Source organism: Anguilla rostrata, chromosome 4 (genome assembly GCF_018555375.3).
Source record: "Anguilla rostrata isolate EN2019 chromosome 4, ASM1855537v3, whole genome shotgun sequence".
Taxonomy (NCBI): Eukaryota; Metazoa; Chordata; class Actinopteri; order Anguilliformes; family Anguillidae; genus Anguilla; species Anguilla rostrata.
This window is the reverse complement of record NC_057936.1, coordinates 12,922,648-12,947,670: the sequence shown is the minus strand read 5'-3', so window position 1 is coordinate 12,947,670 and position 25,023 is coordinate 12,922,648. Positions and strand designations below refer to the sequence as shown.

Sequence of the window (25,023 nt, the reverse complement as noted above, 5' to 3'; positions counted from 1 at the left end):
ATATGACAGTCATTTTTTCACATTGATCATTTATTTTGCATGTACATTTCAGTATACCTGGCCATACCTTTAGAAATAAATATTTCATAGTCTTTTTCAAGAATCATTTGCCAAAATATATTTAATTATTTTAACAATATATCTTTCCCATGCAAATTTCTCAAATTTGAAATATGGACAACGTCTTTAATTGGGTACTGAAATAAATGTATTATTCACAACAATTAGCATTCACAACAGTTAGCCCACTATCAGCTCTTCTTTCACACAATTAATATGTGTAGTGATTGGTATGTTACATTAAGAACAGGTTGTATGCGATTGGGACAGGCTACAAACTAATTATATACTTGGGTAGTAAGGAACAGGGATTGTAATCTAAAGGTTGCAGGTTCAATTCCCAAGTAGGCCAATGCCATTGAACAAGGTACCTTACCTAAATTGCTTCATATATATCCAGATGCATAAATGGAAATGGATATGTAAAAATGCAAGTTGGTCTGGCTAAGAACATCTGCTAAATGCAATTAAAGTAATAATGTAATGTTTGAATTTTACCACACCAGATTTCAGCCAATCTGTCCTTCAGGAATAAAGCAGGTGCGTTTAATGTTTCAGGGTATGGCTATGAAGCACATCTCAGAGTGCTGCCAATTTTTCTTATTAGGCTAAATTCAAACATGCATGCTATGCTTGGCTAATTCTGTGAAGGCTGTTTTAGTCAGAAAGAACAGATAATAATTTTTTTAAAAATATATGTGTATAGCAGAAAATGATTCTCAGTTCCCTGACTTTATTATGGCTCAATCATCACAACCCTTTACTGATGTGTAATAGCGTGAGTAAGGTCACCGCAGACAAAGGGATTTGGCAACAAGAGCAAATGAAAGTTTGTTCAGAAGTTTGTTCCACTTACATTACTCCATGTCTTACATTCACACTCCTCTCATTTCAGTGCTTCCCAAAAAAAATACATTGTATGATTGTAGAATTTACGCAACTGTTCAAAATAGTTTAGAGCGATTTCAATCATTAAAAAGAAAACTTAAGAGATTTGGGACTATGCAACTCCTGTTCCAGAATTGACATTTCATCGTACAACATACACGTCGTTAGATTAATCAACACTCTTTGAAATTGTTATTGTTTACCTGAATATTTGAAACAAACTTCTATTGTACTATACATTCATTACAATTCCAACAATAAAGTTCAACATATAATTCTCATGATGGAAAAAATTCAATAATCGACAACTGATATGCATCCAAACAAATTCTCGCCATTCTGTACCACACACAGTTCACATTCACATACTGCAACTCACACAGACCAAATATTTAAAACTGAAGGCCAACTAAGTTATTCTATTCTATATCTTCCTAAGACCCAGAATTTATTTTTGTCCCTCGTAGGGGACATGAGTCTCTGATCTTAATCTGATTTTATATTCTACTATTCTGAAACCTATACCACAAGGGACGTTCAATAAAAATAAAATAAATAATATTTTTGAAAATATTTTCACTGCAACATGGTTTTGCCATCCAAGACACTTGTATTAATATTATGCAAGAAATTTAAATTCATTTTTTTGCTGGGTCTCAGGATGATATTACATAAAGGTAGACTTATTTTTACTTTTCTTTCTCACTGTCGGCTAGTTGAGCGTGGATTTCTGGGTCGAGGGGCTTTTCTTTCTTTGAGATACATGTTGACATAGGAGGTCAAAAGGTCATCCATTTTGTAGCCCTGGTAATGAAAGATAAATGGGTGTTTATAACAAAACATATAAAAGATGTTTTTTCTGCAAAAATACAATTTTTGTTTTGATGTTCTGGTTGTCGTTGTTTGTTGAAGCTCATAGGAAACGGCTTAGTGGAATATTTGACTGCAGGTATCTTACCAGTGAAGTCTCACAAAGAATCTTGTTTCCCTTGACAAGATCGCCGATGGTCATATGAAAGTAAGTGCTTCCACTGCACCAGTTAGCTATCTGGTTATACGGATGTGTGGCCAGAACATCCTTGAGATTGAGATAGGAAGAAAAGTAAGCTGTAAATATTCTGCAAAGAAAAGCTCTCACTGTCAACTTAAAAATGAATGCACAGCAATAAAACTGATGAATATGAAAAAAAGAATATCACAATTTGATTTGAATTAACAGCAAAAGAAATGATACAATATACATAAAGAAGCTGAATGAAAGTGGCAAAAATGTAAAACTGGCTCTTACTTTGGTTTTAGGGTGGATGATTGTGACTCCCACTTTGCTGATGGCAATCTGCACAATGTCTGGGAAATTACGCTCGGATGTTTGCTGTAAAACAAGAGGATGTAATCCACGGTAATAAACTTATGAAATGCAACGATTGTTTAGGTCATTTGTGCGCCTCAGTCCATTTTGTACCTTGACTTCAAAGAAAGCACAACCGAACGTGGGCCACCGGAAGATTATCTTCAGGAAAGCCACTACTGCCTCCTCCACAGTCTTTCCAGCCTGCTTGTTGTAGGTGGCGATAATGTGCTGAAAACGAGGGAAGAATAACTTTAGATGCCGTACTTTACTGTACTATATACTTCTTGGCATTTATCGCCCACAGCATGACCAAGATGGCGGCTCAGCCTGTCAAGAGAGAAACCTGACCACGCCATAGTCTCCACACCTTCTTCCACTCCTCAGAGGACATGGCCTTCAGCTGGTCATTGGGAACCAGCTCCTTCAGCATCTTGGGGATCATGACGAACTGTGTCTTGTCACTGTCGACCTTCGCTCTGAACAATAGGGCTGCTATGTTGACCATGTCCTCCTTGGTACACTTATGGTATCCGCGCAAGTACTTGGGCAACTCCTAGGAAAACAGAGAGTAATGTCTAAAGACTGGTCTCAACATCTGGAATAAGTATTCAACAGGCATTTTCAAGAATTTCAAAACTTGAACGCACAAATTGATCTACAATGCTGCTCCTCATCATCTTCAGAATTAAGAATATTCAGAAGATGACAGAAAAAGAACTGGCACATTTTAATGTACCTGTGGGAAATGGAAGAGCAGGTCAGCCTCCAAATCTCTCCCAGGGTACACGTTGAACCAGAGCTTCCTCATAAAGTACACCAAATAGGACACATTCACCGGCCCTCCTGCAATATGAGGACAGAACACTCAATCACAGATACGCTGGCACTTCTGAACACGATTGCTGAGGCGGAAGCACAGGCGACACTGCCTTCATCGCTCGGCGATAAATAGTCTCACCATCTTTGGCTCTCTTTGATTTCATCGACCAGTCAGTGATCTGTCTGAGACTGTCATAGAAGTAGTCTGTTTCGTTCAGACCCAGAAACTGAAAGTTAAAAGGAAGCAAAATAACAAAAATAACTTTTGAAGAAGAAACACCCCATGACACAGTAGTAGAATGCTCTTTTCTGTTGTCACGTATCATCACGTGTAGGCTCTGGCATATTAAATGAATAATAAATGAATAATAAATTAGAAATTAAAATACAAATGCAGAATGTAATTTGCATTGTAATTGTCATGATTTTTTTTTACTACACTTTACAACAGGTTTCTTGAATATAACTAATTATTTTACTATACTATACAACATTCTCTGAGTGAGCCTTGATAAAGTTGTGGAATATTTTTTTAAGAATCTTAAATAATAATGATACCTATGTTGACAGTATGATCTGTCTCAAGGACAAAAGCGCCTTGTGACATACCTTGTCTGGGGTTTTCACAAAGATGCTGAAGCCGTCAGCTGACGCCAGACTCAGTTTTTCTGCAATGGTCTGAATGAGGTCCCGATTTCTGGTGCTTGTCCCCACCTCGAAGATCTGACGGTAGCAGAGTTGGACACACATGAGCAAAAGGGAAATTGAAAACACAATACACAAGTACTTGTCGTGTTTTTGAGAATCCCTTACCTCGTCGGTGTCATTGGGGAAGTGCACTTTGTGGAATATCTGGGTGCTGCTCTGTTGGATGGCATCAACCTCCACCTGGTGAGGAGGAAGTTTCCTGGGATCCATCCTGCATGTGAAAGTCCAAACTATAATTTGAAAATATTCAAATTATGGTAACATGATATTAAAAGATGACTTCCTTTTATGTAGCACCTAGACTTCAAAAGCAAACCCATGTATATACAGTTGTTAACTCACTTCCACCATTGTCTAGGACACCCTGGCTGAGGCAAGGTCCCAAAGGCATTTATCCAGCCCTTTGTTGAATCCACGCTACAAATAATTCAGGCAGTTCTGGAGACAAAAGGGTGTCCCACCCAGTACTAGATAGGTCTACCTAATAAAGTGGCCACTGAGTATATACATCATACTGTATGTTGCACATATGGAGTCAAGTAATCAAACACATGAATGTAGATAAGTTTATTTATAGAATTTTATATATTTGCTTTACATTTGCTCTAATTATTTCACAATGAAAGGAACCTTTCAGTGTTTTTTTCCACTGTTAGTTGCTCAATTTTAAACTTTAACTCTTAAGTTTCTTGGGGATGAAGTCTCTTCATTCAATGCTTCTGGTGAACTTTACATTTCCTGTTTCACAGAACCCAATCGTAAATATAGCCAGGATGTCAGTCGGAACACACCTGACCTTAGTGATAACACTAAGGGGTCAGTTTTTCCAACTGTAACGAAGAACAATAATTCTCCCATCACAGCACTGGGGCGGTGTGTTTTGCCTAGGAATGGAGACCTGATCCACTCACGCTACTTCCAGCCGGTACTGCACTTTCCTTCCACGTCTCCACCCTTTGCACTGTCCATGCCCAGTTGGCTTACCTTTCATGATTTACAACAGAGGCTAACGAGATAGGGCTGCCCCCTCTGCTGGGATGTTAGAAACCTGGTGACAGCTTTCAGCTCGTAATAAATTCATTGAGGTTACTGGAAACTCTGCTGAAGGTTCAGCAAAACTCAGCAATTCTCTGTCCAAGTAGTGATGCAAACTTCGACCCCCTAATATGGCGCTGGCCACAACACATTGGCTATCGAAACGAGAGCGTGCACACAAGGACCTTTGAAAGACAAGGCCTGAAAGCCATGAGGATTTTTCCCTCACACCCCGAGGAATCCCTGCTGCCTTCCAGCCAAGAGAAGGCCTGCGCTGTTGTGTTGGCAGATGCGCCCAAACAGCAGTGGCAGCAACTGCTCTGCCATCAATCATCCCCCCCCCCGGCTGGCAGGGCACGCGCTTGGCTGGGCTACACTGCTGATGAAGTGATACTGGGGAGTGTGGAGAGGGGGGTGCCGCCCAGATGGGTCTTCGCGTGCTGTCCTGCTGCCTGCACACTGGTGGACTCAAAGCCATAGGGGGACGGATAACCCCGGACAAAGGGTAAAGGAGTTAAATTGGTGGAAATTGAGAGTACTGGGGAAAACTCTGTAGATAACGAAGATCTGGGGAACTGAACTGGCTTCAGTAGCTTAGCTCTGAATTAGCGCGTGCTGGCGGCACGTTTCTGCGGCTCGGGCCTACCTGACCGCCGCCTGCAGCCGCTGCAGGCAGTCGGATGCCAGGGGCTCCCTGCGCCGGGTCTCCAGGAAGCGCTTGGCGTGTTTCAGGAGCGCCTGGCTCGGGGGGAAGAGGCCGCAGCACAGCCAGAGCAACTGCCAGCCTTGCTCCAAGCTGAACCTGAAACAAAGAGCCACCGGGCACGACCATTAGCCATTCACTCGTCACGTTCGTTCAGCAGACGCTCTTGTGCAAAGGGACTTATGAAGCCGAGTGCGGCCCAGCCGAGGGAGAGCACTGCTCTGCTAGAACAAGGTTCATGGCAGGAGCTGAGGTTGTTTGGTTCGCAGGAATCCTCCCCCAGCACCAGCACACCAATATATTGCTTGGATCTTGCACAACTAAAACCGCGTCGTGAAGTACATAACCTCTCTTTGGGATGGCCATTACAGAATTTCTGTGCAAACTTCCCTCTGTTTATTGGACTTATTGGCTGAAAAATGAGTATAAATTAACAAGACTTTAACAAATCTTTGATGCAGCACAGCTGCCAACTACTTCTGCAGTACATAAGCTATGAGTATCTTTCCAAAATCAAAAAGACTATTGTGGCTTTAAGCCAATTGCAGAAACATAAAATACAAAACACTAAGACGAGGACATTTTTACAATGATTTAATATGTCACTTTATTGGATTGTATATTATTATTACTTGTCCTTTTCCTGTTTAAATAATTCAGATGCAGCACTTTACTCAAGGACTTGACTGGAGCGTTCGAGCTGAGATTTGAACTTCCAACCCCAGTTGCAAAATCAGTTATTTAGTGTAGTGTACTAGACTACACTAGTGCCCATGTCAAATGTCATAGTTGCTAAACAGCTGCCAAAGGATTTTTAGTAAATAGAGACATGTAGCTACCTGTTGTTGTTACTGGTCATCTGCTTCATGATCTGGCAGTAGACCTCATCTCTGAGGGCCTCCTTCTGTGTGGCGGGGCCAAAGATCTGGTCAGTGAGCTCCAGGGAGCTCTGCACCTGCTTGGTGGGATAGTCCCCCATATACTTCAGGATGGGTTCAGGCAAGGTCAAGGAAGAAGAGCATGAATGTGCCTTCCACAATGTTTCACTTAGATCACCAAGACAGGATATACTGATCTCCCTAACAACTGCAGGAGAGCTTGAGGCTCAAACTCCTACAAAGCATGCTTTCTTAGAGTACATGAAACATTATGCTCTGACAGTGACCTTGTAATCTCAGCTGCAATTAAATTTGAATGACAAAAAAGGCCTTGCTTTTGAAACAGTGTTGTTTGTTTAGACTATACTATCTAATTGTGAGAAATATTAAAAATGCAAGTGATGGGATTTATTACGCCTTTTTGTGCATACAGAGTATCAGATCTCAGAGGATATCAGTGAAGCACAGGCAAGCCTGGTGGCTGAGCTCTGGGTTGCCCACTAGTGATTTCAGTAGCGACTGCTTGAGGGGCTCCCGGGAGTGGGCCCACAGTCTCTCAGGTGCCGCGCCCTTGGACATCACCTGCCGGTTCACATCCTTGGAGGGCTGCCTGGAGGCACCAAACAAAATACAATGGGGCCATGCAAAAGTGAAATGTCTACACACAAAGAAAGCTGCAAAAGAAAACTCCAGCAACAAAATGTCTACCTGAAGTACTCAAAAGAGAATTCTTTGAGTGAAAAGGGTGCCACTCTCTCTACTGTGCCTGCTTCTTTTCGGTTGGCCTGGAGAATTGTCTTCCTCTGATCAGGGGACAGGTTCAACAGGCTCTGAAAACACCAACGAAGAAGAGAACGTGAGCACTGGCTCCACTGGTGCACTGGAGCGACTGCTATTGAAATGCATTCGGCAGCCTCGTACCAACACTTCATTAGTGGGCTTGGTGAGGGTGGGCAGAATCAAGATGGAATCCATGGAGACTGCTCCGGTTTTACCCGTTCGCTCATTTTTGCCCTTTATCCAGCCACGGTCAGGGGAATAATCATCGTCTTTGATTAGAAGAATGAGCTCTCCTTTCTTGAAGCTGAGGAAGGTGGGGTCGTCTAGAAAGACAGGGAGCAAATTACTTCAAGGGAACTCCCATGGTGCTGCTCCTAAGCAACCAAAAAAACTACCCCCATTTCATAGACTTATCAAAACCCCCAACTGTTGCAGACAGAGTCATTTGTCACTTGTCACTTCATCTGAGGAAAAGGTGTCACTGGGGTGCCAGTTGATGGGAATTCCAAAGAGTGAGAGAGGGTTCAGAAAGCAATGGAGGCCCTTTTCTACTTACCTTGTTTGTTGGCCTCCTGCAAGGCCACGGCGTACTGGGAACGGTCTCTCAGTCCCCCTAGAAACATGTGTAAGAGCTCCGCTATGTCCCCCGCCATGACGGAACTGAGGGTGAAGTCTCCTTTCAGTGTGGAAAGAAAGACAGACTGCCCAAAGGCCTTGCCATCCCTGAGGAGAAGAGACGCAATTTCATCTTTCAGCTTTCTCATTGGTCTCTAAAAAGCCTTCCACGTGTGAATCAACATTAAACCTCTGACTCACTACCACTGCATTACTATTCCCCATTATGATGGTGTGGCCTGCTGTACCTCACTGTGTTGACAACGGTGATTTCCGGGTAAGAAAGAACCAGAAGTTTTTTCTCCTTTTCATCCAGGAACGTGACTCCAGTCCAGTTAATCGCAACAATGAACTTGTTTTTAGACAATGCAGGACCTGCAAGTGAAACAAATAATTCACAAGGCCACAATAGACTAATTAACATCAGATAAGTGATCTTATAATTTAAATCCCTTCAGTGAGCACAAACAGAGAAGGCCCCTGAAAGGCAAATGCTCCCTCATAAACAACAAAGCTACTAAATGCCAGCCTGGCATTTTGTGCTACGGTGGAAAAAGCACCCAGTGGACGGCACGATTTGTGCAATTATATGTGCAAGCATGCACACACACAGACCTGAATTTGGGGTTTAGTCTGAGCAGTATCATAGCATCATCGCCCATAAAAACTGAAATCACCAAATGCCTAAATTACAGAAATCTCCATCTTGTAGTTACTCTCACTGCATTTGTATTTTTACAGTTCAGCAAAGGCACTTCTTGAAAGCCTTACTGTCACAAGTATGCGATTAGGCATGTACTGTAACAGGTTGAAAATGGTACTCAAAGTTAAAGTAAAGTTAAGTTTTAAAGTTAACATCATTCACTCCAAAGAGAACAGCAGTCTCCCACGATTTGATTTATTTTCTCAAAAACCACAAAAAGTTTTAATGATGTAATTTTTTTGCGAAGCAGAAAACTAAGCCTTGCCTCAAACTGATGCTTTGATTTAAGAACAGAATAATACAAAAACAGTTAAGAACCTAGCAGTGAGGACTACACTCAGGAAAAGGTGTATACACAGATATACCACAAAGGCAAGCGTGGCATGAATTCACCTTCGGGAGCTTGTGACAGTTTCTGTATTGCAGATACAGTTTCATATTGAAGAGAAAGTGATTTGCATTACAAGCTTGTACTGTAGCAATCCATGACATGTGCATTGCAAAGCACTCCACTGTTATTGTTCCAGTGTTTTCAGGGACATTGTTAGAAACTACAGATAAGGACTATTCTCACATGTCTAAAATGGTAGTAACACCTAATGATTTACTCGCAGCACATTAAAACTCCAGGGTTCGTAATTAATTTGATACTTTGTGAAAAGGTCATACAGTTTAAAATACAGCAAGGCGGATCTGAAGTACAAAGTGACCATAAAAACTTAATTCACCTGAACGCTTGACAACTTCAAAAAACTTGGAGAAGAACATAGGCCATGTGTTGCGAGCATAATTAACCACCTCTGCCTTCACATCAGCAGTTCGCTTCCTTGAATTTATGTATGGGCCCTAAAAGACAAAGGCATGGACACGAGAAATTAATCACATTAAATGGCGCAGTGAAATGCCAGGGGTATCGTTGTCCTCAAAAGGGGGAAGTTCTAACAGTTTAACAGAACTGTTGGTATATGCCATCTGCTAATACAAGCAAGTAAATAACCACATCAACAGAAATAATTGAAATAACTAAAGTAACACAGCAGTTTATTAGCTAGAGACTGGAAATACAAAGTAAAAAAAAAAAAATTTAAAACCTCTGTGAGCTTGACATTTGACCCTGTGATTTAACTGACCATAAAACTGGCTCTGGGGTAGAGTAAAGACCTCTGTGTAGCTTTCAGCTAAATTCATGCATGACCAGACAATTTTAGAGACTGCAAAATGGAAATCTATCAGGACCTTCAGTGAATGGGACTTTTGACCTTGCGACTACTAACTGCGAATTGTCATGGTTCAGAGGTTTAGTGAGGACAACATATGTTTTAGTTTCAACAAGACCCATGCATGACTGGTCAGACTGGACACAATAAACCACATTTGTCACACAACAGGAGGAAAACTGTAATGCCTCTTTCTGCGACATCATCAGAACATCGGAGTGAAACGATGGCCATTAAACTTCAAAACAGACTATATTAAGGACAGAAGTAGAATCAACCAGATGGTGAAATGGGGGATTCAACTGCATTACAATCTCTTTATACATTTTTTTTCTCTTCAAAATACTAACAAAGATGAGTTTTTATTTGTGACAATAGGCAACCAAATTCTGTTCAGAAAATGAATCCATCTTACCTCCAAATGTGCGGTGGTAACCATCTGCACCCACTTTTCCTCCGATTTGGCTTCCAGCAAAGAGTTATTGATGCAGGCCTGGACCACATTCTTTGCATTCTCTCCTCCACTGTCTGATCCATACTGAACGTAAAAGTGCTTAACTGCCAGGTCGACAAAATCATCCTCCTGAATGGGACAGTGGTCCATAAAAAAACAAATGGAAAATGATTTCACGCCAAACCACATTCATTATATTCAAATTCATTACTTGAACCAATTTTCACTGAGGTACCATTTGATTTGAAAGCTTCTAATGATGACACCTGTAAAACATTTTAAAATTATGTGCACACAGTAAGATCCTTCTAAGACTCTGCAATTTCATTTTTTGTTCTCCGGTCATAATATCAAGGACCCTATATTCTACTGTGCTGAAGCCTACACGACAAGTGACATTCAATAAAAATAAAATAAATGATATTTTTGAAAATATCTTCACTGCAACATGTTTTTTTCATCCAAGATTTATGTCAAAACTTTATAATCTATTTTAGGCCGGGTCTCAGCAGGATATAGTCAGAATTCACTTGAGAAGTGGAAAGAACACTTACCTTTTCACACATGTACTCTCCAAATTTGAATCCCCTGATGACCTGTCTGTAGATGAGCTCAGTGCTGATTGGGTCCTGGCCACAGTCATGCCAGGGCGTGAAGATCTCCTTACGGAAGTAGAGTCGCCAGGGCGCGTGCTGCTCCTGTCCACCCTTCCTCTTCACTTCCTGCTCACACTGTGAGATGGCGTCCATTATATGCTCCCTGCCACTCCCAAGAGACCACACCTGAGGATCAAAGGTCACAGTTGTGTTGCAGCAACCTCCCTAGATAAGACCTGCAGTCAGCACACTGAATCTTCATTAGACCAAAATACCAATGCATTTTCAGTGTAACCGCGCACATAAATGCATGTGTAGAAAAGACACAAAACACCCTTACCTTATCGTAAATAGCAACGTATGCTGAGAAGCCGAAAGTGTCTTTGAGCTTGACTTTCTGGGCCAGGAACTGGGACATTTCCCTGGAGGTTGTGGCTGAATCCACAGGGACGCTGATAGTTCGCCCATCCATCAGGGTCACTGACACAACCATTGGCTTCTTGGACTTAGTGGCCTGCCATCCAAAAAGGGAAGGATTGAACAATTCGATAGGGGGTACCACAGATACACACATCTAAAAGCTCATGTATTATCTCCGATTGGGAGCGGACTCTCACCTGCAGCTCTAACCAGCTCGGGGGTTCTCCACGCACCCCATTGGCCACAGTGCGTCGCAGTCTCTCAGCGCAGTAGGGCGCATAGCCAGAAGGGCCGGTGCGAATGAAGTTTTGGAGGTACTACAAGGAGAAGAAAGAAGGTTTCATAGGAACCAAGAAAAAAATGAAGCTGTGTAATTTTACAAAGCCATTCCACCGAATTGCAAGCTTCACCAACTTTGAGAAAGCGCTCAGTCGGAGGGAAGATGCCAAGACAGATGGACAGGAGGATCCAGCCACGGAAATAACTGCTCCGATTCTTATTCTCCACTAGCTGCTTGCAGATCTGGCAGTAGATCTCATCCCTTCAGCAGAAAAAAAAAAACTTGAGAGGTCACTGTGAGTTCTCTTAAATGATACATAAACTTTTTTGAAATTCTCATTGCAGATATTAGGCTGAACTTCTCCAGATGACAGCCTCAGTAATGTAAATACGCTCAACTAGCTACATTCTACAGCTGTACGTTTCATTTTTTTAGTTATAACACGTTTATTATAAACATTTATTACCGGAGGTCACGCCGGACTATGGCGTATCTCACAATGATGTGAAGCTTTTCCAGAGAAGTCAGTGGCCGATCCAAGGTGGGACCCTCTCCAGCGAGCACCTCATCCTCCATATTCACAGTCTGCACTGTAGGCTGTGTGGCCACCTCTTCCTCTGGCTGAAAGCAGAGTGTTTATCATAGGTAAGGATTTTGGTCATGAGTATCAAGCTTCTACATTTATCAAAAGTACCTCAAATTATGCTAAGGTAAAGCTTTGGGTTTACGACAAGGCCTGTTCTTTGAAAACAAAGCTATTCCTGCAGATAGGGTACAAAGCTACACATGTATCACACCTCCTCTTGAATCTCTTCTGGGATTGCGGAAGGTTTTCTTTTCCTTGACACCAGCTCAGAGATTGAGGAAAGCTTTCTGTTCCGAGGGATGTCCTCTGTCATTGTGGATCCTTTCCTGTTTACTGATGGCTCCTCCGGGATTGTGGAAGGTTTTCTCTTCCATACCAGCTCAGAAATTGAGGAAAGCTTTCGGTTCTTTGGCCCTTCTTCCGGAATTGTGGAGGATTTTCTGTTCAGCACCACCTCCTCTGAAATAGTGGAGGGTTTTCTGGGTTTTTTATTCCTTAACAATTTCTATAATGAGAATGGAAAAAGACACAAAGTGATTATAGCACAGTCTCAAGCAGTGGGATTTATGTTCTGGAAAGTCACTCTGACATTCAAGTGGACTAATGTTGACCTAATGTTGACACGAAATCCATACAAAGACATGACATATAAAAAGTTGGAGATGTCCAGTGCGAGCATTAGTGAGCAGAAAGACGCAGATCCTCCGCAGTGCGTTTGCACACCTGATCAAGTCCGACCATGTGACTGAGGCGTCTGCTCTGTTTTGGGCCCAGATTTTGCTGAACAGAGTCGTTTGCCACAGAGGATGTGCCCGGAACAACCTTCTGCTTTGGCTCTGGAATGTCTCCCATAAACCTCAATATGATCCACCACACAGTCAGTGAGGCCTGAAAGGAACAAACAAATTCAGACAAGCCTGACTTTATACACATTAAACAATCACAAAAGTAGAAAAAAATCATAATGGCATCATGTCAAATGGTTTAGTGGTAGACGCAAGAGCTCAAGAGGCTGGAGGGCCTGAAGACCACATTAGGAATAATGAAGCAGACTGCTGTGTAGGTACCGGAACATCTCCCTCATCATCGTGGTACAGCAAAGGTTGGTGCAGCCTCTGGCGAATATGGGAGGGTGTGGCTGAGCCCTGGAAGTACATGGAAGCAAATTTGAAGAAGGAGAAGTTGTCGAGGTCATCGTAGTCATCCTCCTCCTGAGGGTCCTCCATCATGGGGGCGTCGTCTAGGTCCACTTCCTCCAGCACTGCCCGTTTGCCTTCCAAGTCCTTGAGACAGAAAGAGTGTCACTAACAATCCAACCCATAACTCTACCACCATTTACTGGCTGATCTCCAGATTTGGAGACAAACCTTTTTTTTTATTTAATTTTGGGAACCTAACCTCAAAGCCCATTGGGGCTTGTCCTTCCTGGCCTCCGACCATGCTAGGCAAAAAGCCAAAGATGTTGTCCACCATCTCCTGGTCGGTGATGGATTCGGATTGGACCAGGAGCTCCCGCTTCTGTCTGAGAACCTCCTCCAGGCGCCTCTGCCTCTCAAGAGCAGCTAACTCCTCAGCCCTGCGCTCCTGGGCTGAGAGGAAGGCCTGACAGGGAAACAGAAGGCATTGACACCAAAACCACGGACGACTGACCCCTTTAAGGTATAAGATCACAAAAAAAGTGATTAGAATGTTCTTAACTGAACATTCTAATGCTGATATAACAATCACAACTGGTAATTCTAGAGTTCAAATACACTGACATAAAATTTTAAAAAACATTCCAAAAAAAAAATACTCCTTAAAGGGCTAAAGAGGGTGTCAGAACAAATGTCTATGGTTTAGTTAGGGCAGATATTAATACAAAACCTGCAAAACGGCACATATTACAAGGCAATTTCTTAATAAATATTGGTCTTAGTGACTGTAGGATGACAGCAAAATAGAGCACCTCAAAGGGACAAAGCGCCATAGGACAGGCTAAAGTTTCCATGGTAGAAACTCACAGCTTTCTTCATTCTCTTGACAGCGTTCCTGGCTAGCATTCCACGGGCGTGAGCTTGCAGGAGCCTCACAGCCTCCTTCTTACGCTTCCAGTCTTTCCTCATCAGGTACCCGCGAGTCTGGGCCTGCAGCACAACGGCAGCCGCTCGCTTCTGACCGTAGGCGTGGTGGAGCTGCCGGCCCCGGACTTTAGCCTGCAGTCGGGCAAAGCCAAGCCGGACCTGGAAACACACAGACAACAACAATTTAGATTATATTTTACTCAATGATATCACATGATGTCATTAACAAATAACACTTAATGGCATACTATGCTGGATTATTTAGTCTTGCTGTGGTTTTGTGTTTACAATCAAAGAAATCTCCTCCTCCTTCTTCGACCCTGCCCACTCACCCTGTGTAGGTTACTCGACTTCGGCCATCTAGCTACCTAACGTAGCTAACTGGATAGCTAAAGCTAACGTTACTTACAGGTCCAACAGAAAACAAGCCAACTCCACGTCACTTTTCATTCCCTTGGCAAACTTCAACTGAGACCACCAAGGAAAAGCAATTGCAAGGTTAACTCTAGCTCTCTAACGAGCCCTATCGGATTGTATTTTGCTTTGCTGTATCTGGGCTACTCTGCTGAAATCTTATCCCAAACCACAGGCTCTGTAGCTACACCCACTCCTCCCCACCCAGAAAAGAATGCCATGCCCAGAAATGTGTCAAACACATTTTAGAATAACAAATACAGGTAAAGGTGCATCAATTCAGCAAATGTGCATAAAGACAGAGCATTGCCAGTGCATCATATATATGCTTTAGCATGGTTATTTTATAATATTTTCATGGTAAAAATCCTGCATTGTATACCTTTAATATTCTCACAAAAGATTATTAGAGTAAAAAGTCTTACAGTTGTGTTGGTGAACAAATTTGATTAAAACGAAGTGTACATATGTATGCAACAATTACCCTCCTCCCCCTGTTGCCACTTTGATTGAATTACAACTTACAGCTCTGTAGAGTTTCCTGCTTTTATGTCCACGCCAATGTTTCTGCAGAACCAATGCAGCTGCCTTCTGTTTTAGAAAGCGACTCCTGCCGGTGACAATGGAACATTTGAAGTGAATGAAGTCACTTGTACACTTCACAAGCAAATTTGAGGATATAGGAATGAGTACAATTATCACAGATGCAGTATACCAGTAAACTATAGTTTTTAACCTGTGTTTGTATCCTCGAAGGACTTTCTGAATGAGCAGGGCTTTCTCGTGGATTGCACTGTCCCTCTCCAGCTCCAACATGGTGTCGTGGTGGTCCTACAAAAGACCGGGAATGAATGCCTGCAGACACATTTCAGGTCAAAGGTTTCCTGCAACCCAGAGTCAAGGTCTTTGCAATGCTCTTTTCACTATGGGTAATTGCAGAATCATTCACAGGTTTTAAGTTTGGTAACTCAGGCTTTGGGACTGAAGTAAAAGGGCACCTTGAGAAAGATCTTTGTCTTGCCCATTTTCCAGTCGCCCTCTCCACTGATGACAGACTGACAGATGAAGTCACAGCATTTCTCTGCTGGTTCCTGGAAAAAAAAAAGAATTTTATTTTGCCATGCAACAAGAGTAAATACAGCCAAACATTATGATGTGTAATTGAAAAGCAAAGCCTTTCCCTCACCTTTTTGGGGTCACAGACAGAGGTTTTCAGGAGAACGCGGTAGCGGTCGAGGAACTCCTGAAACGTGTGGCGAATGGGATACCCTGATTTTCGGATTCGAATGGTCTCCATCATCCCAGAATAACGCAGCTGACGTATGCATAACTCCCTGTCAAAAAGCTATCAGGAGAAAAAGATTCATTTGTACAAAAAAAATGTGTACTGAGGTATATTCAAAATATAATACTGAAATGCTAATGTACTGAGTGTGTTTTTAAGCTGTATATATAAACAATCGTATTGCAATGATGTAAATGTTTGAGTGCAAGATAGAGATTACAAAATGAAACTTATCTATGAAACTAGAAGCTTGATAAAAAGGCCATATTGGAAATACGCTTACCAGTTGGAACCTGAAAAGAGCCTGAGGACTAGAAATAAGCCTTTTCAAATTTACAATAAATGTACATTTCAGGGAGCAAGTTTGAAAATTCTTCAAGGTTAACTAGAGTCAGTAGGTTGCTATGCCCAGGATTCATAAATCTCTCATGTTGTGCTTTACCATGGGCTTCTTGAAGTCATTGGGTTTGATGCAGCGAATGAAGTAGGGCTGGCAGACAGCGAGGGTCTTCATCAAGGACTCCAGAGACTGACGGAACTGACCGCTCAACGTTAGCATGCGCTTTTTGGTATCTGCAGCTTGCTGTGGGGAGACACAGATCTGAATATTCTTAAAGTCGTTTGGGAATAATAGGTGACTATAGGTTCCTCAGCTAGGAAACCATCTAAAGGGGTAGGCATTACAGGACACTAATTTTGGGAACTCTTAACTGCAACGTTTGACTCTCAACTCACCCGTAGAGAGTTTGTCGGGGTCATTATCATCTTTGGGTTGGGGCTGTTCTTTACTGCATTCGAATTGAAGTCAGGTTGGAAAATCTGCTTGAGGAGCTTGTTAGATGATGTCTCAACCAGCTGGATGAAATCTGAGCTCAGAGCATCTCTGTTTTTTTCAAGGAAACCTGCACACGAGACAAGGAACAAGACAAAACATTGAGCTAGGCCTTCAACTTTAAGGGTAAACATAGCCATCCACAAAATATCACTGAATCATAAGAGGAAATTTAACGTCATCATGTTAACAGTAAAACCCATTTAGTTTAGAAAATTTATTTCCACTTCGTTTTAAGATATTTCCATTTTATGAAATAAAGGTATTCACTATCCAGTGTGGAACCTAATACTTTGACTCTAAACTTAAAATCTCAATCCCCAAAGTGACAGATTTGGGTGAATGCTCAATTAGCCATATAGTATACCCTTGGCGTTGTAGTAGACCGCTCCTGCAAAATGCTGGATTCCAAACTGGGTGTCATGGTTGTTCTTGGGGGGAATATAGATCTGACTCTTTCCATGCACCTGGTTCATCTTGTTCAACATGGTGGTGTCTGTTCCCTGAAAAGAACACACAAAGCATGGACTGAAGACTTGGGCCGCTTGGAATGAAAAACAACTTTAATTGATGTTCAGCAAATGTGAGCAAGAGGCTGTTAAAATTGCTCTGGTAATAGTTACTTTGGGGAAGAGGCTCTCCTCATCGATCAGAGCTAGGATGTTGAGGGACTTGTTGGCCAGCAGGTCGAGCGTGCGCTGGTTGTCGTTGAAGTCGATGTGCTTCCAGACGATGTTCTCGCGGGCGTACTCTTCCTGCTCTAGCTTGAAGACGTGCTTCACAAAGAACTGCTGCAGCTGCTCGTTGGCAAAGTTGATGCACAGCTGCTCAAAGCTGCGGCACACAAAAGCCAACATTATGCAAAGTTATACAAATCCAGATGCTGGGTAATGAGTTGGATGGCCCAACACATTCTTTCAGATACCTTTTCTCGATTTTTCCACTAATTAACAACCGTTCTACTTAGCAAATTACAATACAATAAATATAGTTCTTGTGATCCAATTGTTGATGATAACTGTACTGTTGCTTAGGTGTAATATTACTTTGTGCCGTTGACTGCTGTTTATTATATTTTTCCAGTGGAAACTGCTGATTTAAGGCAGTAAGTAGCATGAAAAAAAATGTATATACTGCACACTACTTCTGTCGGTACACTAAATGCCTGCAGATTTATGAGCACACCTGTTCTGTGTGAAGTTCTCGAAGCCAAAGATATCCAGCAAGCCAATGGATTGCCTGGGAGTGTCCTCTGGTGGGGGCTTAAAAATGACACTGTTGATCTTCTCCACAATCCACAGAAACAGCTTGCCATAGACGGCCTGTTGAGAGATACAATCAGTGAACATGACATCTGCTTTAAAGCAGGCCAAGCCAGGTGATCTGCTGAACAATCAAAACTTGTTTGATGGGCAAACTTTTACAGGTGAGTGCAGTTCATTTTGGGTAGGTAATGATGGTGTGTATTTTGCACTGTTGGCAAAATGTCTGCTTGTTCCTCTACCTTGACAAAGGCATCCCTGCCATCCATAGCCTGTCCAGAACTGAGTGGTTTGGAGACACTCTCTCGATTGGTCATGAAGGAGCGGTGTGTCAAACTAGCTTCCAAAGCCTTGGACTTCACCTAAGGGAGACCAAATATGAGTTACAATCAAATGTAGGATCCTTCAATGTGATTTAAGGAAACAGACAGAATCTATGTAGAAATGCTAATTTACCTCGAGCAACTTGGTGACCATATTGAAATGAGAAGATGTCAGAATATCACAGCTCTCCATGTTATTCATGATGGTGGCTAAAAAGCAGAAAAAACAGAATTACAATCAAACAGCCTTGTATTCAGTTAGGGTCAAATAGACCCATTTAAAACTTTTAATAAAAGGAATGACACTTTTGAGAGATGTACAACCCTTTTCAAATTCACATAAATGTAAATTTCAGGAAGCAAGTATGAAAAGGCTTCAAGGTTAACATCAGTTTTTAGACATTTATTTATAATCAGTGACAGAAACCAGTGTAAATGTGCATTTCTGTTTGTTGTTCATGACCTGTATTTGCTGTATTGTGTTTTGGCCTATATGGTTTCTTTGAATAACAACATCTTATATAAAGAAAAAAATATCAACAATGTACAGTACGAAAACCTTGTTTCATTTCAATTTAATGTAATCAAGCAGAGTTAAATGGAAACTATTAACCATATATATTGCTTATATTGTTTGGAATTGAGATAAAGATTTTTTTCTCATAAATATTATTTCTATATTGCTTTAAAATCCTAATAATATCTTGGGTGCATTTGACCCAGGCTAACATTTCACAGGTGTTAATAAGTAAACAGAACAAATGGGTTAAAGGAAGATGATGATCTGAAGATGATAATATTTTTGTTCCAGCTTATGGGAGAACCAAATGGCTACCTTCAAAGTCCACGTTGCCTAGGTGGAGGAGTGCAGCCAGCAGTTTAGAAATCTCCCAAGAATCGTTTTCTGTGAACATTAGGATCTTCATGGCCGAGCGGAAGTGGGCATATTCCTTAAGGTCGTCCCGCCCTTCACAGGTGGTGCAGTTTCCCTGCAGAGCAGAGAGTTCAAGATATTCCACGTTCTTCAGCTGTTTCATACAGTCGTGAAATTCTTCACAGACAAATGCTCAGTGATATTTCAACTCCCCAATTAGGGACCATATGTACTCTGTAATAGTTGATTGAACAACTGAACATTTTACTGTGTTAAATGAGCTTACGTATAATATGTATTCTCTCCTGTCACTCAAGCACTTTGTCCAACAAAAGAGATGCTAAAGAGAGTCTGAGGTTACCATTGTCAGGTAGTTGTATTCAGCAGCGTTTCCTAAGGAAAGAATCTTCTTCTGCTCCGCTGTCATTCCCATCAGCATGCAGTAAAAGATGTGGTAATTCCGCTCTTCTGCAGCCTGCATTAGATCAGTTATAGTGCATAATGGCATGTTCATTACAGGAAATTGCACAAATATCCCACAGTGCATTACAGTACATTATCAACCGATTTCTGCCCCTTGTGCAGATGATAAGACGCAATTTAATCAGGATAGATAACGTGGCACGGACAGCTTTTAAGCACGTGTGCGCATATGCAATTGTTAACCACGTTAAATCTTAATGTTTTGAAGAAAAATCTGAAATCATTTTGTTCCTATGGACAAATGAGTAACGGGGTTGGGAACCACTGCTGTAGAAAAAAACATTAGTTATTAGTGCATTGTATTTTTCCCATGGTCACGTGACTGCATGTACGCGAAGTTTAGAGGGGATCCACTGCTTGTCTCACCTGCCGGCACACGCGTGACTTCTCCAGCAGATACTGCTCAATTTGAGCCCCCTCGATCGCCCCGCCCTTGTTGAAGTGGATGTCAATGTACTTCCCGAAGCGGCTGGAGTTGTCGTTGCGGACAGTCTTCGCGTTACCGAAAGCTACGGGAACGTCGAGGTGGCGTTAATCACTGACGACATAATACAAACGTCCTGAAAATGAACAACGGCGTGCAGGTGAAGTGGAGGAACCTTCCCAGAAAAAAGCAAGCTGCTTACCCTCCAGAATGGGGTTTGCCTCAAGGATCTGCTGCTCTATCCAGGAGTGCTGGCCACTGACTGAGGCAAGGAACTGCAGCATCAGCTTGGTGCTCTCGGTCTTCCCTGCTCCGGACTCCCCACTGACGCAGAGGAACATGGCTGAAACCGTGAGCGCGTTGTAGAGAGGACCCGTTCTCACCTCTGAGCGAGCAACCTGCCTACTACCCATGTACCGAAGGTGACAAGTCCAGTTCTCTTTTGTTTTTTCTTATTCAAAGAAATTGCACTCAAATTCCCAAGAACAGTAGATAAATGGCCCATATACGTGTACAGAGGACGGAGTGTAGCACAGTGGGTAAGGAACTGGGCTTGTAACCGAAAGGTCGCAGGTTCGATTCCCGGGTAGGACACTGCCGTTGTACCCTTGAGCAAGGTACTTAACCGAAATTGCTTCAGTATATATCCAGCTGTATAAATGGATACAATGTAAAATGCTATGTAAAAATTGTGTAAGTCGCTCTGGATAAGAGCGTCTGCTAAATGCCTGTAATGTAATGTAATGTGGGCACTTCATAAACATGAGGAAAGAAAGTTGCATACAGGATCACACTTGCATAACATATCTAAAAATACCAAGACAAAATACAAATTGATAAAAAAGGACAGATGATATTTGCTCGTAGTTCTCATCTGATTAGCCTGAACCGAATCTGGATCTCATTTTAACTGGTGTCATTTCCACAATCATGTCCAAAAGAAAAAAATATGCATAAGGTAAAATGGCTGGCACCACACAGCTCCAAAAAGCAGCAGATTTCACAATACCGTCTATGTCAGATTTCAAAGACATAGACAGTATAGTGAACACATCATCTCAAGAAAGACCTTTAAATTTTCAAGAGGTGGATATCTTGCCCTGCTTGAATAAAAGCAGTGAGGATGGGGAGGAGAGGAGGTGAGAGTGGAGGGGACCCGGGTGGGGGGCGTGTCGGACCTGATGATGCAGCACTGGTTCTTGCGGTGGCGGCGCATGTTGAAGAAGCAGCTGTCGGCGAGGGCGAAGACGTGCGGGGACAGCTCGCCCAGCCTGCGGTCGGTGTACATCTGCACTTGCTCATTGGTGTAGATGGGCAGCAGCTGGTAGGGGTTCACCGCCACGAGGATGGAGCCTGTGTACGTCTGAATGGAGCACACAGCACACGTAATTTACAGTTAAGTGAACTCTGGGATGCATTCCCAGAAACAGTCCAAATAACAAGCAATGTAGCACAGTCTACTGCATACACTTACTGAGGCAGGGAATTTGGAATGCTTGTTGTAACAATTATTAATCAATTCTTTTTTGACAGCTGAAAAATACACCCAGATTACAGTCGCCATTCTTTCAGCGTGCCTACGAAAATGAACGCAACATTTGTAATTAAAAGCATCGCTTATTCTTATGCTAAACAACTAATACCTCAAGATCAGAATGTACATTTTTTTTTCCTGATACAGAATACATTTCAGTGCTCTACCACAGCACGACCGGAACCTACGTATATTATTCCTTCTTTATGTCGAACCAAGAGGTTTCGGAGAAGTCCTGCTTCGTTGAGGTCCCCCAGGCGGATCATGTCATCCACCCCATTCACGGAGGTAGGGTGCATAGGTTTGATGGTACCCTCATTCTTTTTGGTGATCAGTTGCTCCTGAAATTACATTAAGAGGGTTTGTCTCATAGGGCCAGAAAAGCCATTCGCATCAATGAGATGATCTCTCGGTGGTCCTGTACCTTTCCTTCATCATCAATAAGCTGGAGTTGTCCAGTGTCTGTGAGGTGGATCTGTGCACCAATTGGCACCCCGGAAGTGGACTCCACCCAGACGTAATCCCCCTGTACGCCAATAGATCCAGATAGTCATGCTGAATATGACAGCAGTCACACTAATGCTTTGATGGAAAATTAAAGATTATACACAATGATTGAAGATCCTTGGTTCATTTAGGTCTTTAACTTCATTGAAGATATCTAATTAAAGAACATCTGGAATTCAAACAAATAGTTCATTAATAACAAACTACAGTTTCAAGTAATATAAACAGGTGTATAAACATTGCCATTTTCATAACTTACCTTTCTTAGCAGCACCATATCTGAGTTCTGTCCTCAAACCTACATGTAGAAATGATAAGAAAATATCTATTAAATGTTTATTTAATAAAAGGAAATTCAGCAAGGCTTGTCTTCCCTCCCACTGAAATCATATACATGCACTCTGAAGTTCAGACTCCAGTCATTGTGGTTTCAGTGCTAAATGACTGGTGACAGCAGAAAGAAAATGGTGGCCTGTCTCCACCCTAAACCTGCTGTACTGAGCTATTGTAAATTCAGCCTGCTATGATTTACTCATTCCTATCAGTTATTTAGTGCAGTTTGAATTATACTCCTTGGTAATCAATGAAGTTTACTGAAAGACATGTACACTATACTAAACAGATTGCTACACAATTACATTAAAACAATAAAACCAGTATTAGACTTCAATTCAACCATCATGAATAGGTTTGCATTTGTAATTTACTACCAGATAGTATCACTGAAAACTAAGTTTACAGGCATACCACAGGAAACCATTTCCCTTTAAGTTCATTTAAGTATTCCAGGAAATCCTAGTCATGACATCACAACACCGAAACACCATCAATGCCATTATGGCCTGTGGATACATGATCTTTAGCAACAGCTGTGATGAATATCTGCTATCATGTACAAAATCCTTTCGTCATTTGTCCTCTTTGCTGTGGTACGCATACAATTTAGGCCAAATATGAATATAAAACGGTAAGTCAAATTGTAATTTTTTCTCTCTCAGTTGTAATCGCAGTAGAGGTTGGCCGAGAGAGATCAGGCCTCAAAAAACACTCAAAACTTGTAGTCCTCCAGGCCCTTCCTTGAACACGAGACAAAATAATCCAGAAGAGAAGCTTGCGCTTAAGCTTTTTACCTTCTAGAAGTCTGGATCCGACGGTCTTTAGGAGCTTCTGCCCTGGAGATGGGGGGGCGACCGTGTGTACGCCTCAGTGAGCCCGCGGTGTCCGCGCAGTGGCCGTGAACCTGGAGACAGCCAACTCCCCCCGGCGCAGCTCGGCTTTATGGCTCTTTGACTTTGCTCTCTCTGAAACAACCGTGCCGCCGGGACCCGCCCAAGATGAGCGGGATCCAGGAAAGAGGAGCGCAAAGAGTTCCTTTATCTACAACCCAGGAGTCCGTTCTCTCATTGTCGTCTCTCTACGTCCCCCGGGCTTTCAGTGTCATTTTCACAAGGGAACGGAGGGGTTCAGTCATTTTCTATGTTATTCCATTTACCAGCTATAACCTGTAGTATCGATCCCAGCTGGTTTATTTAATCAGGCATTTAAATATTCAACAACACATTACACCCAAGAAGTGACATTTCTCCCCCCTGCAACAGGAAACAGATTGTTGCTGCAGGAATCATTAATGTGGAGAGTAGCAGGTCTGAACTTCGGACCCCAGCATAAGAGGGAGTATAAACATATAGGCTTCCCTGAATTATCAGAGGCAATCATGCTGTAAATAACTGAGATAGCTTACAGTTCTTGTTTAACATTTGCAAAAGGCCCTCGAGCTGAAGCCACATGAAGAACATAATATCTTTTAAATGTGATTCAATGATGTTTCAGAAAAAAAGAATGTTTTCACCAGAGGTAGAAAAAGTGAGAAAGTAAAAATCCTGCCATGTTATGCTTCCACCCATGAACTCAGCCAGCTGATTTCACTAATTAGTTCTACCTTCTGGTTAAAAAATGTACTAAATAGCAAATCCTGATCTTTGGATACCTTGTCTATTGCTCATTTAGCATGCCACTTGCATTTAATGAAATCAGGTGTACAATCATTTTGGTGCAACCATAAAACCAGCGGGCTTGAACCAGGGTTTTCTACCTCTGGCTTGTTTTCAGATTACTGAATACAAATGAATGTACAGAAATTCACTCACCTTCCTGAACATACAGGACAAAGTATCTTTTTTGGTAAGAGTGTCAATATTTGAATTTGATATTTAAAATTTGAACTGAATATTTCTTTCCATTCTTTCCTAAATGGAAACACTCATAGAAAAGAAGCAATCCCTGTGAAAAGAAGCAGCAACTGAGAATGGAAGCATTCACATTGACAGATAAGTCCAGACACTGTGGTTGCACCAAATTGTTTAAGTTTTTGGTCTCATTCTTACATGACTACACAGCCGAGGTTTAAAAACCTCTCTTTCAAAGTAACAGCTGTAGTAACACAGTGGTACGACCCCAAATAAGGGGTACAAGGCGGGCTCTCGTTCATTCAGAAAACAGAATCTCTTCTATGCGAAGGTCAGTGGAGGTCAGAATGTCAGGAGACACTGGGGTGCACTAATGTTGCACCCCACAAGACCCGTCTTTACCAAAAAGGCAATTTACGGCCATTACAAAAATAGCCTTACCCAACGGACTCCCTTAACAAAAAGCACAAATGACCTCATCCTTGGACTAATTCAAAAAAATCACTGCGTCTTTCACTGAGTCATTTCATGAGCAAGTGGGAGCAGTTCACTGTCAACCGTCACTGAGTGACACACAAACGCCCATTACAGCTGGATCATACTGGGTAGGACGATACAGCTATCAAGAGGCTAGGTAGCAGCTAGAGAGGTGCTACTGATGGTATCATCGAGATCTTGGTCTACAGTGTGGTAATGAATGATTTTATCACTCCAAGCTGTGAAATGATGTTTGGACAAGCTTA

General features: G+C 42.1%; 1 protein-coding gene across 1 annotated transcript; it reads right to left on the bottom strand.

Annotated features, from left to right (window-relative positions):
* Positions 1 to 92: 92 nt before the first annotated feature.
* LOC135252546 (unconventional myosin-VIIa) lies at positions 93 to 23,366 on the bottom strand. Its single transcript, XM_064330748.1, has 48 exons — positions 23,225 to 23,366; positions 22,354 to 22,392; positions 22,012 to 22,113; positions 21,776 to 21,928; positions 21,232 to 21,416; positions 20,256 to 20,377; positions 19,996 to 20,138; positions 19,508 to 19,621; positions 19,108 to 19,261; positions 18,406 to 18,482; positions 18,192 to 18,311; positions 17,873 to 18,009; positions 17,311 to 17,521; positions 17,055 to 17,190; positions 16,591 to 16,757; positions 16,298 to 16,438; positions 15,757 to 15,915; positions 15,569 to 15,661; positions 15,307 to 15,401; positions 15,096 to 15,180; positions 14,097 to 14,315; positions 13,492 to 13,695; positions 13,161 to 13,376; positions 12,817 to 12,981; positions 12,305 to 12,598; positions 11,974 to 12,128; positions 11,642 to 11,768; positions 11,425 to 11,544; positions 11,148 to 11,321; positions 10,766 to 10,993; positions 10,173 to 10,340; positions 9,269 to 9,386; positions 8,086 to 8,212; positions 7,779 to 7,945; positions 7,364 to 7,545; positions 7,151 to 7,272; positions 6,898 to 7,052; positions 6,404 to 6,557; positions 5,508 to 5,663; positions 3,932 to 4,037; positions 3,728 to 3,841; positions 3,258 to 3,345; positions 3,036 to 3,142; positions 2,667 to 2,852; positions 2,411 to 2,527; positions 2,237 to 2,320; positions 1,907 to 2,026; positions 93 to 1,752 (listed from the first exon to the last, which is right to left on the bottom strand). The coding sequence occupies exons 2-48, from the start codon at positions 22,369 to 22,371 to the stop codon at positions 1,651 to 1,653; spliced, it is 6,687 nt and encodes a 2,228-aa protein (XP_064186818.1). The 5' UTR covers positions 22,372 to 22,392; positions 23,225 to 23,366; the 3' UTR covers positions 93 to 1,650.
* Between the last annotated feature and the right edge of the window lie 1,657 nt (positions 23,367 to 25,023).

Bases quoted from the DNA above. Each gene is read 5' to 3' on its own strand.
- LOC135252546 (XM_064330748.1), bottom strand. The intron at 11,322-11,424 runs GTGAGAGTCCGC...TTTGGATGGCAG, and splicing joins CGAGCTGGTTAGAGCTGCAG to GCCACTAAGTCCAAGAAGCC. The intron at 4,038-5,507 runs GTAGGCCCGAGC...TTTCACATGCAG, and splicing joins CGGCTGCAGGCGGCGGTCAG to GATGGATCCCAGGAAACTTC.